The 13,194-nt window shown below is 41.2% G+C and overlaps 1 protein-coding gene across 1 annotated transcript in view; it reads right to left on the bottom strand.

The window, feature by feature from the left end:
• Positions 1-1,547: 1,547 nt before the first annotated feature.
• LOC102660590 (uncharacterized) overlaps positions 1,548-13,194 on the bottom strand; it is a 67,854-nt gene continuing 56,207 nt past the window's right edge. Inside the window, exons 2-3 of the mRNA XM_041012879.1 lie at positions 2,395-2,940; positions 1,548-2,018 (exon numbers count right to left, since the gene is read on the bottom strand). Of these exons, the coding sequence (XP_040868813.1) occupies positions 1,548-2,018; positions 2,395-2,940 (1,017 nt within the window). The remainder of the gene's footprint in view (positions 2,019-2,394; positions 2,941-13,194) is intronic.

Genomic DNA, 13,194 nt, shown 5'->3' with positions numbered 1-13,194 from the left:
TACGTTTCTGCTTCATGTTTCATTTGCATTTTCTGTTTGAATCTATGGAAGGCTAGTTTTTCTGGTGTTGTTTCCTTTTGAGGACGAAGCCCAACTCTCTTTGAGGTTTCATTTGTAATGTGGTTTCCTGGCAGTTTTCCCTTCACTAGTTATCCCAAATTCGTGAACATTAATCAGTGCACGCTTTGTGTTCGATTAATTGCCTCTGAGCCTAACTTGCGTTCATGCTTAATGGATGAACGGCTAACTGGTGTATGTGGTGCCTAATCACGTATTGACAACCCTAAGTTGATTTTCGCTTAGTAAATTGAAATAGGGTTGGATTAAGTGGTTGACTGTTAGGGACGAATTCTCCATAACCCAGGATAAGAGAATGGCTTCTGAATCAGAGGAAACAACCTGTTTTTAATATTAGTAGTTTCATATTCCAGTTTACTTGTTCTGCTCTTTAATCACAAAACAAACAACCCCCCCAATCGTTATTGTTACTGCGCAAGTATATTATGAACATTTGGTTTGTCATTGCTCGTTGGGAAACGACCTAGGATCACTTCCTAGTTACTGCATTTTCATGTTTATTTGATTCGGGTACGGCCTCGATCACTAAGGTTTTCTATCCTAAGGTTCAATAAAAGCAAACACAGAGGTAAAGTTAAGGAGCTTACTTGATTCAGAGATGTTCGTTGATAATCGGAAAAGAATTGCGCTAAAGGATGCTTGAAAATGCAAGAAATATTTTATAGGTAGAGAGAGAGTGCAGGAGGAGGTTATAGATTTTGGCAAAGTGAGTGTAACTGAAGTTACAATCACTTAAGCCAAAACTGACGTGTTCGCTTAGCAAGCTGGTACGTTAAGTGAATGTGTGAGACATTTGGTTTCTCAACACGTTCTTCGCTTAGTGGGCCTTCTTGCTAAGCCTAGGCCCAAATTTTGAAATTCAATTTTTTTTGGTTGGGCTTAGCGCACGGCGTGGCGCTCAGCGAGGTGTGCAGATGAAAATTCCTGCAACTTTCGCTCAAGTCTGGCTCAGCGAATGAAATGCATCCTATAGTACAAGGGTTTTTGGCTTAGCAAGTTGTTACTTGCTTAGCCAAATACATGCTGCAAACATATTGGGCTTAGCTTAATGATGGTCCGCTTTGCGCGCTCAGTTAGCTATAGATGTAGGGGTTGAATTGCTCAGTGTGGCCTACGGCTTGCTTAGCGCATGACAACTATGCGCTCAGCCAGAGCAATCTGGCTTAGCGAAAAGACTGTTTTTCAGAAAAAAATTTCTAAGTTAAAACTCAGTCCTCCTTCAAGAAAAACCCCTATATCTATTATTCAAACAAGCTGATATACCCCTGTCTAATGATTATGAAGTAAGTTCTAACTTATACCATGCAAGAAAAACAAAATAACATAATTAAAACCGGGTTGCTTCCCAGGAAGTGCTTCTTTAATGTCATTAGCTTGACGCTTTTACCTCAATGGGTGATATCCACTTTGTCCTTTAACTTCAGGACCTCCTTACCGCCCTCCATCATTTGCAAGCAGACATTCTGATCTCACATAGGCTTGTCTTCTTCAAATAGATCAAAATTGATCTTCTGATCTTCAAAACCCATTTCCAATGTCTTTCTGCCCATGTCAACTACACAACTGGCAGTTAACATAAAGGGTTGTCCTAAAATGATGGGAACCTCATGGTCTTCCTCCACATCCATGACCATGAAGTCAACTGGAAAGACCATCTGCTTAACTCTTATAAGAACATCTTCAATTACTCCGTAAGGCCTTGTGATGGATCGATCAGCAAGCTGTAAAGTCATTCTGGTGGGCATGATTTCCAACTCTCCCAACCTTCTACACATGGAGAGTGGCATTAAGTTGATACTGGCTCCCAAGTAAATGAGAGCCTTTCCCACTGTGACTTCACCTATTGAAAAAGGAATAGTCACACTTCCAGGGTCCTTGTGTTTTGGTGGAAGGATCTTCTGTATCATAGCACTATAGTTGCCTTCCACAACGATATTCTCCTGGTGAATGTATTTGTGCTTCCTTGTTAACATATATTTAAAAAACTTTGAGTAGAGTGGCATTTGCTGCAAAGCTTCTCCAAAGGGCATAGTTATTTCTAGTTTCCTGAAAATGTCTAGGAATCTCACCAGATGGCAGTTCTTCTCTTTCTTGGACAGTACCATGGGATATGGCACTTCCGTACCCTTATTTGAAGCTTTTTTTCTCCTCTTTTCTCTTTCTTTTTCACTCCTACTCTTTTCTTCATCTTTATTTTTTAACTTTTTCTTTTTCTTCTTTTTCTTTTTCTACCTCTATTTCTTTTTATTGGTCTTTTATTTATTTCTCATCGACCATTATTTGTTTTTTCCCCTTCTGACTCATTGCATCTGTTACCTCATTCTTCTTTTTAACAGTAGTGTCCTTTAAAGGAACTTGCTCCTTTAAGGCACCAACATCCTCATCCTCAGCCGCCATAAGATTCCTGCTTTTTGTTACAACAACTTTACATTCTTCTTTGGGATTCTTCTTTGTATTTTCCCCAAAGCTGTTGGATGACTTTTCAGCTAACTGCTTGGCTAGTTGACCCACCTGAATCTCAAGGTTTTTCAAGGCTGACTCAGTACTCTTATGGTTGGACATGGTCACTTGCATGAATTGAGCCAGGGTTTCTTCCATTTTGGTAGTCCTCTGGAAGATGTTAGGCCCTTGTTGAGGCGGCCTGTTGGAAGATCCACCCTGGTCCTTATTGAATTGATTACCAGGGTGTGATCCCCATTGTCCTTGCTGATTGTAGGGACCTTGCTGGAAACCTAAGAATCCTCCTTGGTTGTATCCTTGCCTTTGTTGATTTCCTATGTAACTGACTTCCTGTGTTTGTTCTTCAAAAGGAATACAATGGTCGGATTCATGAGCACCACCACAAATGGTACAACCTATAACCTGCAAAATAGAAGACTGTGAAGGTTGACCAGTAGACAATTTAGTTGGCAACTTACCAATTGTTTATGTTAAGATCTCAAGTTGCTTAGAAAGAAACTTATTTTGTGCCAACGTAGCATCTTGGGAAGATAACTCCAATAAGCTCTTCTTGGTGGGTTAATGCACTCTATCACGTAGAATAGCATGATCACTGACAGACATATTCTCAATCAGTTCAGTTGCCTCCTCAGGGGTCTTTAGCTTTATCTTTCCTCTTTCTAACAACTGCTTAGTTGTGGTCTCAGCTCATCTATAAACATGTTCAATTGAATTGGCTCAGAGAATCCATGTGTGGGAGTCTTTCTCAACAAACCCCGAAAGCTCTCCAATGCTTCACTCAAGGATTCATCAAGGAACTAGTGAAATGATGAAATAGCAGCTTTCCCTTCTGCAGTCTTTGACTCGGGGAAGTATTTCTTGAAAAATTTCTCAATAACTTCCTCCCACGTCTTCAGACTGTTACCTTTGAATGAATGGAGCCACTTCTTGGCTTTTCCTGCCAAGGAAAATGAAAATAAACTGAGCCTAATGGCTTTATCTGGCACTCCTGCAATCTTCACAGTGTTACAGATTTCTATGTACGTTGCCAGATGTGCATAGGGGTCCTCATTTGGTAATCCATGAAATAAGTTCCCCTGTATCAGATGAATCAAAGAATGAGGATAGTTTATGTTGTGAGCTTGGACTTCAGGATGCACAATACTTGTAAAGAATTGCGGCACTGAGCTACTAGAATAATCTTCAAGGGTGACCTTTTGCTAGTCTTCATCAGCCATGACAGAGGCTTCTGGTAAGTATATAGCTGATTCCATTGATGATAGTGAATCAGATGATGTAGAGTCAGAAGATTGAGCTTCTTCTTCTAGAATGGAAGCCACTGTCCTATCTTGAAACAGCTTCCTTCTCCTCTTAGCTCTGTTCCTTCTTGTCACAACCTACCCTTCGGCAAGAGGGCGACGTGTGACTCGCGGGTGCGTGTTCCAAGAAAGAAATACGCGCGGAGTCTCCACCAACATTTATTTGAGGATAACGTCAGAAAAACCGAAAAAGATGTGATCTACGAACTTTAAGTGAAAGGTTCAGGAGTTGTATTTACGCACGGGGAAGGTATTAGCACCCCACACATCCGTCACAAGAGACGACAGCCTCTAATCAAATGTGCAAATATGACTTCAATTTATGTTATCTTCCCCATTTTTTCACGTTCTTATGTTTTTTTATGCCTTTTTATGTTTTTATCTTTTTGTGGTCGACAAGGGCGTTTCCCTTTGCTCCTACGTATTCCTCAATTGTGATGAGAAAATCAGACCTACGTAGTTCTTTTGTGAACAAAGCGTTTTGGTTATTTTTTATCCTTTTTTGCAAGATATGTTTTTATTGAATGAAAGGTCATTTAAGGCGTTGGACCATCAGACAATCTTTTGATTCTTTTGAAAAGTGAGAAAACATTAAGGCATTGGACCATTAATGATTTCTTTATTTTTGAAAGAGGTAACAAAGTTACATATTGATTTTAGGCTTTTTAGAAATCTACACTTAACCAATAAAAGCGGAAAAGACCATTTCAAGGCGTTGGACCCTTAAAAATGGCTTTTTTAGGCGATGACAAAAGTTTGGTTTATGACTTGATTTTAGCCTTAGTTTCACTTTGGTTATTAGTCGATTTAATTTAAGAAAGAGAAATCCCAAAGAAAAATGTCTGATTGATTTTTTTTTTTTTTTACTAAAAGATATTATTGATTATTATATTATTATTTTACCTCTTTTTGGTTTCCAACGTGGTTACGGCATGACCGAACGGTCGGATTTCATTTTAACAGAAATTAACGGATGTTACAATTCAAATGATCGGTGGAAATTTATTTTATTTTTTGATTTGGCGAGAAAATGACTAAAGTAAATGACTAAAGCACGTCAAAAGGGGGTACGGAAAGTAAATGAAATGAAAATAAAAGCACGTGAAACAAATGAGGACCACTAAGGGTACATAGAGTGAATTAAAAAGTTTGATTTCGGGAACTTACCGGTTGAAGACTGAAGAACGACGAAGAACGTCGAAAAACGGTTGAAAATCTTCGCGAAATCACCCAATGAAACGTTACGGAAGCGCCTCAGCTTGGATTTTCTTCACGGAAACAATTTTTCTCACTCGTATTAAGTGAATCTCATACTAGGAGGGTTGAACATTTTTGTTCTTCCCTCCTCCCCCTATATATAGGAAAAGGAAGGAGATGCTTGCCACCCAACTCGCCCAGGCGAGCTCAGCTCGCCCAGGCGAGCTAGGTTGCTTCCTCCAGAAGCAACCGCCTTCTGGAGGAACATCCTGGAAGGCCCCAGTGGGCTTGGTTGCTATTTGCACCCCTATTTTTACTAAGTACACCCCTTGCCTTTTTTTGGTGATTCTTTTTTCGTAACGTTACGAAACTTTACGAATTTCGTAACGACACTTGTTTTCTTTCCGTAAGGTTACGAAACCTTACGGGCCATGTAATTACTCTATTTTTAGCTTTCGCAATGTTACGGAAACTCACGGATTGCGTAACAATACTTGCTTTTTGTAACATCCTGGAAATTTCTACCCGGAATTTTTGGAAACGATGTATTTTGAATGATTATATATACATATAAGTATTATTCAGTGTATATGCATATATGTTCTTGGTAGAAATAGGAGTAGTGGGGGCAAGATACGCGGGTTAGGCTAATTAAGGAAGAGAAATCCATAACTGGGAGGTTGTGGGTTAATTCTTAATTAGTTAGTTTAAAAATCATCGTTTTGCGTGCGACTTAGAATTTAACGAAACCAACCTCTGAACCACGCTCGGGGTTTTATTCTGAGCGTTTTGATATATATATTGCTTACTTTCAAAAACTGGCCCCGACGGACGTAGAGAAACGATAGAAACTGGAACCAGAGAAACAGCACGCAAATCGAGCCAGGATTTTAGCGTTTCAAAGGTCAGATTTTTCTCACTTTTGTGGCTGAGTATAGGTCGCTATCAAAAGAGAAAGTGGGCCCTTTTTGCTCCACTCAAATGGAGACATGTGGCATTGCTTAAATAAAATAATAGAAAAAGAGAAAACCCTTTTATTTAAAACCAAAAAGCTTTTCTCTCTCTTCACTCAGCCCCCACACTTTTCAGACAGCTCTCCCTCTTCCTGACGTTGCTTTTTCCTTCTCCTCCATTCTCCATTGAAACCCCAACAAAGCTCCAACCTTTGGTGCTCATTTCTGCTCCAAATCGCGAAAGGAGGGCATTTTTGGAGTCGTGAAGTGCGTGGCTACGAGTGGGACTTCGAAATTTCAGGTTTGGGTGGACTTCTTTCTCCTTTGATTTTCGTGGGTATGGGGTTTTGGGAGATATGATGGGTAGATTTGTTAGTTTTCTGCTGTGTGATGATTATTTGTGAAGACATTTGTTGAAAGCTTGTTGAAATTGCCATGTTTGGATGAGTTAGACATACCCATTATGTTTTAGGGTTTTTGTGATGATGTTTGTGATGTTTATATGCTGAAATTACTTATGGAAAACTGTTAGAGATGAAAGGTAGAGTTAACCTAGGGTTAGAAAGTGAGAATGTGATGTTATGAGTGGAAAAAGAGTGAGGCTTTGAGAGTTGGAAGGTTAAGTCTGAATTCTGTGGTAAATGGAGGTTAAAGTGAGTTAATCCTAGCTTGAAATGTCATTTAGGACTTATGAGAAAGCTTGGACTGTGCTAGAGAGAAAAACAAATGACCAAAGTGAACAAAGAGCCATTTCTAGGGCAAATTTGGGTGTTGAAGAGTCAAATTTTGATTCGGTGAGATTTTAGGTGTAAATCCAGTTTGAGCAAGTTTAGATTGATGTTATAGACTTGTGTGAGGTGAGAGTTTGCTCTAAATTTACCTCATTCTCAATTTCACTTTTCAAACCTTGAAAATCCATTAAAATGAGGGGTTTTGGACACCTAGATTTTGTGTTGCTGTGGTTAGAAGCTTGACTTTGGTTTAGACATGATTGATACATGATTTGGGACTTGTAGGATTTGATTTGGGCAAGATTGGATGAGGGGAAGTGTGGTTTTCGAAATATGCTCTTTGTGCAGATTTTGCTGTAAAATTGTGCAGCAGAATTTTGCACAAGTGCAGAAAAATCCATGTATTTGCTGGTTGTGGAAAGAGTAATGTAGAATGAGTTCTGGATGTTTTCTAGTAGATCCCAACGGTCAAAATGTAGGCTTAAGTACTAGAGACTTCCAGCAAAATTTTCGAGTCGATCCAACGGTTAACGAATTGGAACGAAGGAATTGTTACTGGGGTCTTTAAGTGAGAAAAGCTGTGATTTTGGTTGGTGTTTTGCCAGAGTTTTCTGCCTTTGCTCTGTTTTGCTTGGCTGTGATAGCTTGTTCTGTTTGAATGTTGTTTTGCTTGGATGTTGTGGAAGCTTGGGAGGATTGATGGGGACCCGGTGTTGAGAGAAACGAGGATATGGGCTACGTGGGAGTACGTGAGCTCAGTTGGAGGTGGGCAACAGGGGATGGTGGGTTTATGCGCGCATTGTGGATGTGGAAAACTTGTTGTGCACCATCGCCCGACCGCCACCTAGTACCACATGTGATGGGTACCCCATAATCCTACAAGCTTGAGATGAGGAAGTGTTGAAGGGTGAAACTTCCTGCTTTTATTGTTGACCACAGAGTGGTACCTGGAGATATGTCGCGGGGGTCAGGAGACCTTGGGGACGTCAGGTGGGGTGCTATTGCCCAAAACCAAGCTTGACCAATCCCGACCCAACCCGGGCATAGTCGGTCAGTGAGAACCTGTGATGTACCTAAACAGGCGAGCTCCTGGCAGTCAACAGATAAAAGGAACAAAGACCACAAAGCAAGGAGGCTTGTGGTGGCTGGCCAGCTGTGAAACTTGATTGATATGTGAGATATGGTCTCTGGTAATCGATTACCAAGGGTGGGTAATCGATTACAAGGCTTAAAAATGAAGACAGGAGGCTAAGATGGTCTCTGGTAATCGATTACCACGGGGTGTAATCGATTACCAGGCTTGAAAACGAGGTCAGGAAACTAGGGGAGCTTCTGGTAATCGATTACCAGGGGGATGTAATCGATTACCAGGCTTCAGAAAGGAACTGGAACACTGTGGAGGCCTCTGGTAATCGATTACCAACCTGTGTAATCGATTACACAGAGGGATGGGTCACTGGTAATCGATTACCAGGTATGTGTAATCGATTACACAGTGCATTTTTGCATATTTCATGTCCTGAGGCTGTGTAATTCAAGTTTAGCCTCTGGTAATCGATTACCAAGGCTGTGTAATCGATTACCAGAGATGGAAAGCCTTAAAATACCCCTTTTACTTGCATGTAGTGGTTATGAGACAATTTGTGTGCAGCGCAGTTAGATTCTTGTGAAAGAGTCTACCCCTCTCTTTTCTTTCTTGTAGATCGTGATGGCGGCGCAGCTAATCCGTGATCGAGTAGAGATGGAGTGCCTAGAGGGAGCTTGGGAGACCCTCGAAGGCAACACGAGGTGCCGATTTCGGGGCACCATTCGATTCACGGCTACTTCTTTGGTGCATCCAGGTGAACCTGCACGGATGCTTCAGCGCACGGTGGAGTGGATACTACCCACGCCTACACCATATCGTCTAGTGGAGCCCGTCCAAGTGATTGAGGTAACGTTATCCGAGGAAGACCCTGAGGAGGATCTGGAGGAGCTACCTCCTGAGCCTGCTGTGGATGCCCTTGACTTTCTGGAAGGTGATGAGGATCCACTTCTTGAGGTGGATTCTCCCGAGGAAGTCATGTCGCCATCTGAGGCAGACTCTACGGAGGATAGTGGCCCGGGGGAGATGGCGATCAGCGGAGGCTCTTCATCCTAGTGGACAGCTTTTTGGGATTAGTTTTGTATACTTTTGAGGGTGGGTGTATCTAGGACTGACTGTTAGGTTTACTCTTTTGTTTTTGTATGGGTAGACCTGATGTATAGGCATTTGATGATTGTATACATGTGGCTGAAGCCACCACTATGAACACCTTTGCTCTGGATGACACTATGTATTTTGTAAAACTCCCATATTTTGGACAGCTTTAAATGATGAATGCATTTATGATCGGTCTTGTTATTTGAAAAGAAAGCATTAGCAACTTTATTTGTAAAAGAGTTTATTGACCATATTATATTCTTTTGTTTTCACGTGACGACCTAAAGTAATGGCTAGTACATTCTTCCTTTTGAAAAAGCAAAATAGTTTAGAGATTATGAGCGGTAAGAAAGAAATGACTCCGAATAGAGTTGTGAACTGGCCATTCAGGACTTTATAGTGAGGATTTTCCTTCTAAACCTAGTTATGGTGAAAAGAGAAAGAAATGAGAAAGAAAAAGAAAAAAAAATTACCATGGGTTTTGTTATTTAAATTATTACTATTAAACCAATCATTAATTTAGAGACGCCACACTTTTGATTTCCGGCATGTTACGGATTTTCACAGATTGCGTAACAATGCTTCCTTTTGATTTTCGGCATGTCTCGGAACTTCACGAATTGCCTAACGATGGGTGCCAAGTACCTCGAAACGCTCAAACGAAAGTTGCATGCCACCAAACAATGGTCCCCAGACGAAATTAGGCTATGACAGTTGCCCCTCTTTACTTGTCTTTTATTGGAGATAAAAGGGAAGTAAAGATAAGACACTAATTTCGTTCCTCTCGGTTGACAAAAGTCGCGGGTGACCATAAGATATCTCCGCATGCAACTGAGTCGCTGTCCCTGGATGACAAAGGTGCAAAATTCGTCTATGCGCGTTTACCACCCAACTTGCTGCTCTTGAATGATAAAGGTAAAAATGCGAGACCAACTGGTTCCCGCATGTCATCGGGCTTGCCGCCTCTGGATTACAAAAGGTGCAGAAGACGACGTTAGTCTCTGCGAGCTATCATGCTTTGAGTCTTAGAGATAGCAAAAAAAAATTTGAAACCATTAACCACTCGGGTATCTCCGCATGTCGCGTGACTCTAGTGTCAATATGACAGAAATTGTCTGTGCGGAAGATGACGTAAATCTCCGCGTGTCAACGGGCTTGTTGGCCGCGATTGACAAAGGGTGCAGAAGACGACGTTAGTCTCTGCGAGCTATCATGCTTTGAGTCTTAGAGATAGAAGAAAAAAGTTTAAACGGATAACCACTCGGGTATCTCCGCATGTCACCTGACTCCAGTGTCAGTATGATAGAAATTGTCTGTGCGGAAGATGACGTAAATCTCCGCGTGTCAACGGGCTTGTTGGCCGCGATTGACAAAGGGTGCAGAAGACGACATTAGTCTCTGCGAGCTATCATGCTTTGAGTCTTAGCGATAGCAAAAGAAAGTTTAAACGGATAACCACTCGGGTATCTCCGCATGTCATATGACTCCAGTGTCAGTATGACAGAAATTGTCTGCGTGGAAGATGACGTAAATCTCCGTGTGTCAACGGGCTTGTTGGCCGCGATTGACAAAGGGTGCAGAAGACAACGTTAGTCTCTACGTGCTATCATGCTTTGAGTCTTAGAGATAGCAAAAGAAAGTTTAAACGGATAACCACTCGGGTATCTCCGCATGTCACGTGACTCCAGTGTCAGTATGATAGAAATTGTCTGCGCGGAAGATGACGTAAATCTCTGCGTGTCAACGGGCTTGTTGGCCGCGATTAACAAAGGGTGCAGAAGGCGACGTTAGTCTCTGCGTGCTACCATGCTTTGAGTCTTAGAGATAGCAAAAGAAAGTTTAAACGGATAACCACTCGGGTATCTCCGCATGTCACGTGACTCCAGTGTTAGTATGACAGAAATTGTCTGCGCGGAAGATGACGTAAATCCCCGCGTGTCAACGGGCTTGTTGGCCGCGATTGACAAAGGGTGCAGAAGAGAACGTTAGTCTCTGCGTGCTATCATGCTTTGAGTCTTATAGATAGCAAAAGTATTTTAAAAGTGCGGGACCAAATGGTTCCCGCATGTCATCGGGCCCGCCGCCTCTGGATGACAAAAGGCGCAGAAGACGACGTTAGTCTCTGCGTGCTATCATGCTTTGAGTCTTATAGATAGCAAAAGTATTTTAAAAGTGCGTGACCAAATGGTTCCCGCATGTCATCGGGCCCACCGCCTCTGGATGACAAAAGGCGCAGAAGATGACGTTAGTCTCTGCGTGCTATCATGCTTTGAGTCTTAGAGATAGCAAAAGAAAGTGCGGGACCAAATAGTTCCCGCATGTCATCGGGCCCGCCGCCTCTGGATGACAAAAGGCGCAGAAGACGACGTTAGTCTCTGCATTCTATCATGCTTTGAGTCTTACAGATAGAAAAAGAAAGTGCGGATAACCGCTAGGGTATTTCTGCTTGTCGCATGACTCCAAGGTCAGTATGACAGAGATTATGGGGCCGCCGACAAAAGCGAGGCTCTTGCTCCTATGTATCCTCAATGAGGAACTCAAACCTATGTAGTCTGGATAACTTGTGAGACTAAAAATAGTCTCGGTGTTTTCTTCACTAAAATGCGAACATGCTTTAGTAAAGAGACAAAACTTCCAACTGATCAGAGCAACACATGCTTTTTGGATGAAAAAAAATGTGTGTGACATCCTGGAAATTTCTACCCAGAATTTTGTAAACGATGCATTTTGAATGATTATATATATGAGTATTATTCAGTGTATATATATATATATATATATATATATATATACTTCTGGTAGAAGTAGGTATATTGGGGGAAAGATACACGGGTTAGGTTAATTAACGAAGAGAAATCCATAACTGGATAGTTGTAGATTAATTCTCAATTAATTAGTCTAAAAATTATCGTTTTGCATGCAACTTAAAATTTAACAAAACCAACCTCTGAACCACGCTCGGGGTTTCATTCTGAGCGTTTTGATATATATTGCTTACTTTCAAAAATTGGCCCCGACGGGTGCCGAGAAACGCGAGGGACTGGAACCAGAGAAACGACACGCAAACCGAGGCAGGATTTTAGCATTTCAAAAGGTCAGATTTTTCTCTTCTCGTGACTGAGTATGAGTCACATCAAGAGAAAAAGTGGGCCCTTTTTGCTCCACTCAAAATGAGACATGTGGCATACCTTTTAAAAAAAAAAGAGAAAAAAGGAAGCCTTTTAAACTAAAAAGCCATGTTCTCTCTCCTCACTCAGCCAAAAGAATTCATAAGCTTTTCCCCCTCATTCTCACGTTGCTTTTTCTCCCTTTCTCCTCCACCATTGAAGCTCCATCAAAGCTCCAACCTTTGCTCACCATTTCTGCTCCAAATCGCAAAAGGAAGCCATTTTCGGAGTCGTGAAACGCACCTCTATGTTGTGGAACTTCAAATTCTAGGTTTGGGTAGACTTCTTTCTCACATGATTTTCATGGGTATAGGGTTTTGGGAGATATGATGGGTAGTTTTACTAGGTTTATGCCTTATGGTAGTTATTTGTGAAGAAATTTGTTGAAAACATGCTAAACTTGTCATGTTTGGTGTGAGTCAAGCTTACCCATTATGTTTTAGGGTTTTATGTGATGCTTTGTGATGTTTGTATGCTGAAATTGCTGATGGAAAATTGATAGAGATGAAGGGTAGAGTTAACCTAGGGTTAAAAAGTGAGAATGTAGTGATATGAGTGGAAAAGTGTGATGCTTTAAGGATTTGAAAAGCTAAAGCTGGATTTAGTGGTAAGTGGAGATTAAAGTGAGTTAATCCTAGTTTGAAATGTCATTTAGGACTTATGGGAAAGCTTGGGCTGAGCAAATGAGGAAAATGAGTGACCAAAGTGAAGGCAAGAGCCATTTCTAGGGTAAATTGGGTGTTGAGGAGTCAAATTTTGATTCGGTAGAGTTTTCATCATAAAACCAGTTTGAGCGAGTTTAGATTAATGTTATAGACTTTTTTGAGATGAGAGTTTGCTCCAAAATTACCCCATTCTCATTTTCACTTCTCAAACCTTGAAAATCCACTAAATTGAGGGGTTTTAAATTCCTAGATTTTGAGTTGCTTTGGTCTGAAGCTTGTCTTTGGTTTAGATATGATTTATACATGATTTAGGACTTGTAGGATCCAATTTGGGCAAAATTGGATGAGGGCAAGAGTGATTTCGAAAATCTGCACTATTATGCAGAATTTTGCTGTTGAAATATGCAGCAGAATTTTGTGCTTGTGCAGAAAATGCTTATGCATGGCTGGTTGTGGAAAGGGT

This window comes from Glycine max, chromosome 19 (assembly GCF_000004515.6).
Source record: "Glycine max cultivar Williams 82 chromosome 19, Glycine_max_v4.0, whole genome shotgun sequence".
NCBI lineage: Eukaryota > Viridiplantae > Streptophyta > Magnoliopsida > Fabales > Fabaceae > Glycine > Glycine max.
This window is presented reverse-complemented; position numbering and strand designations above follow the sequence as displayed.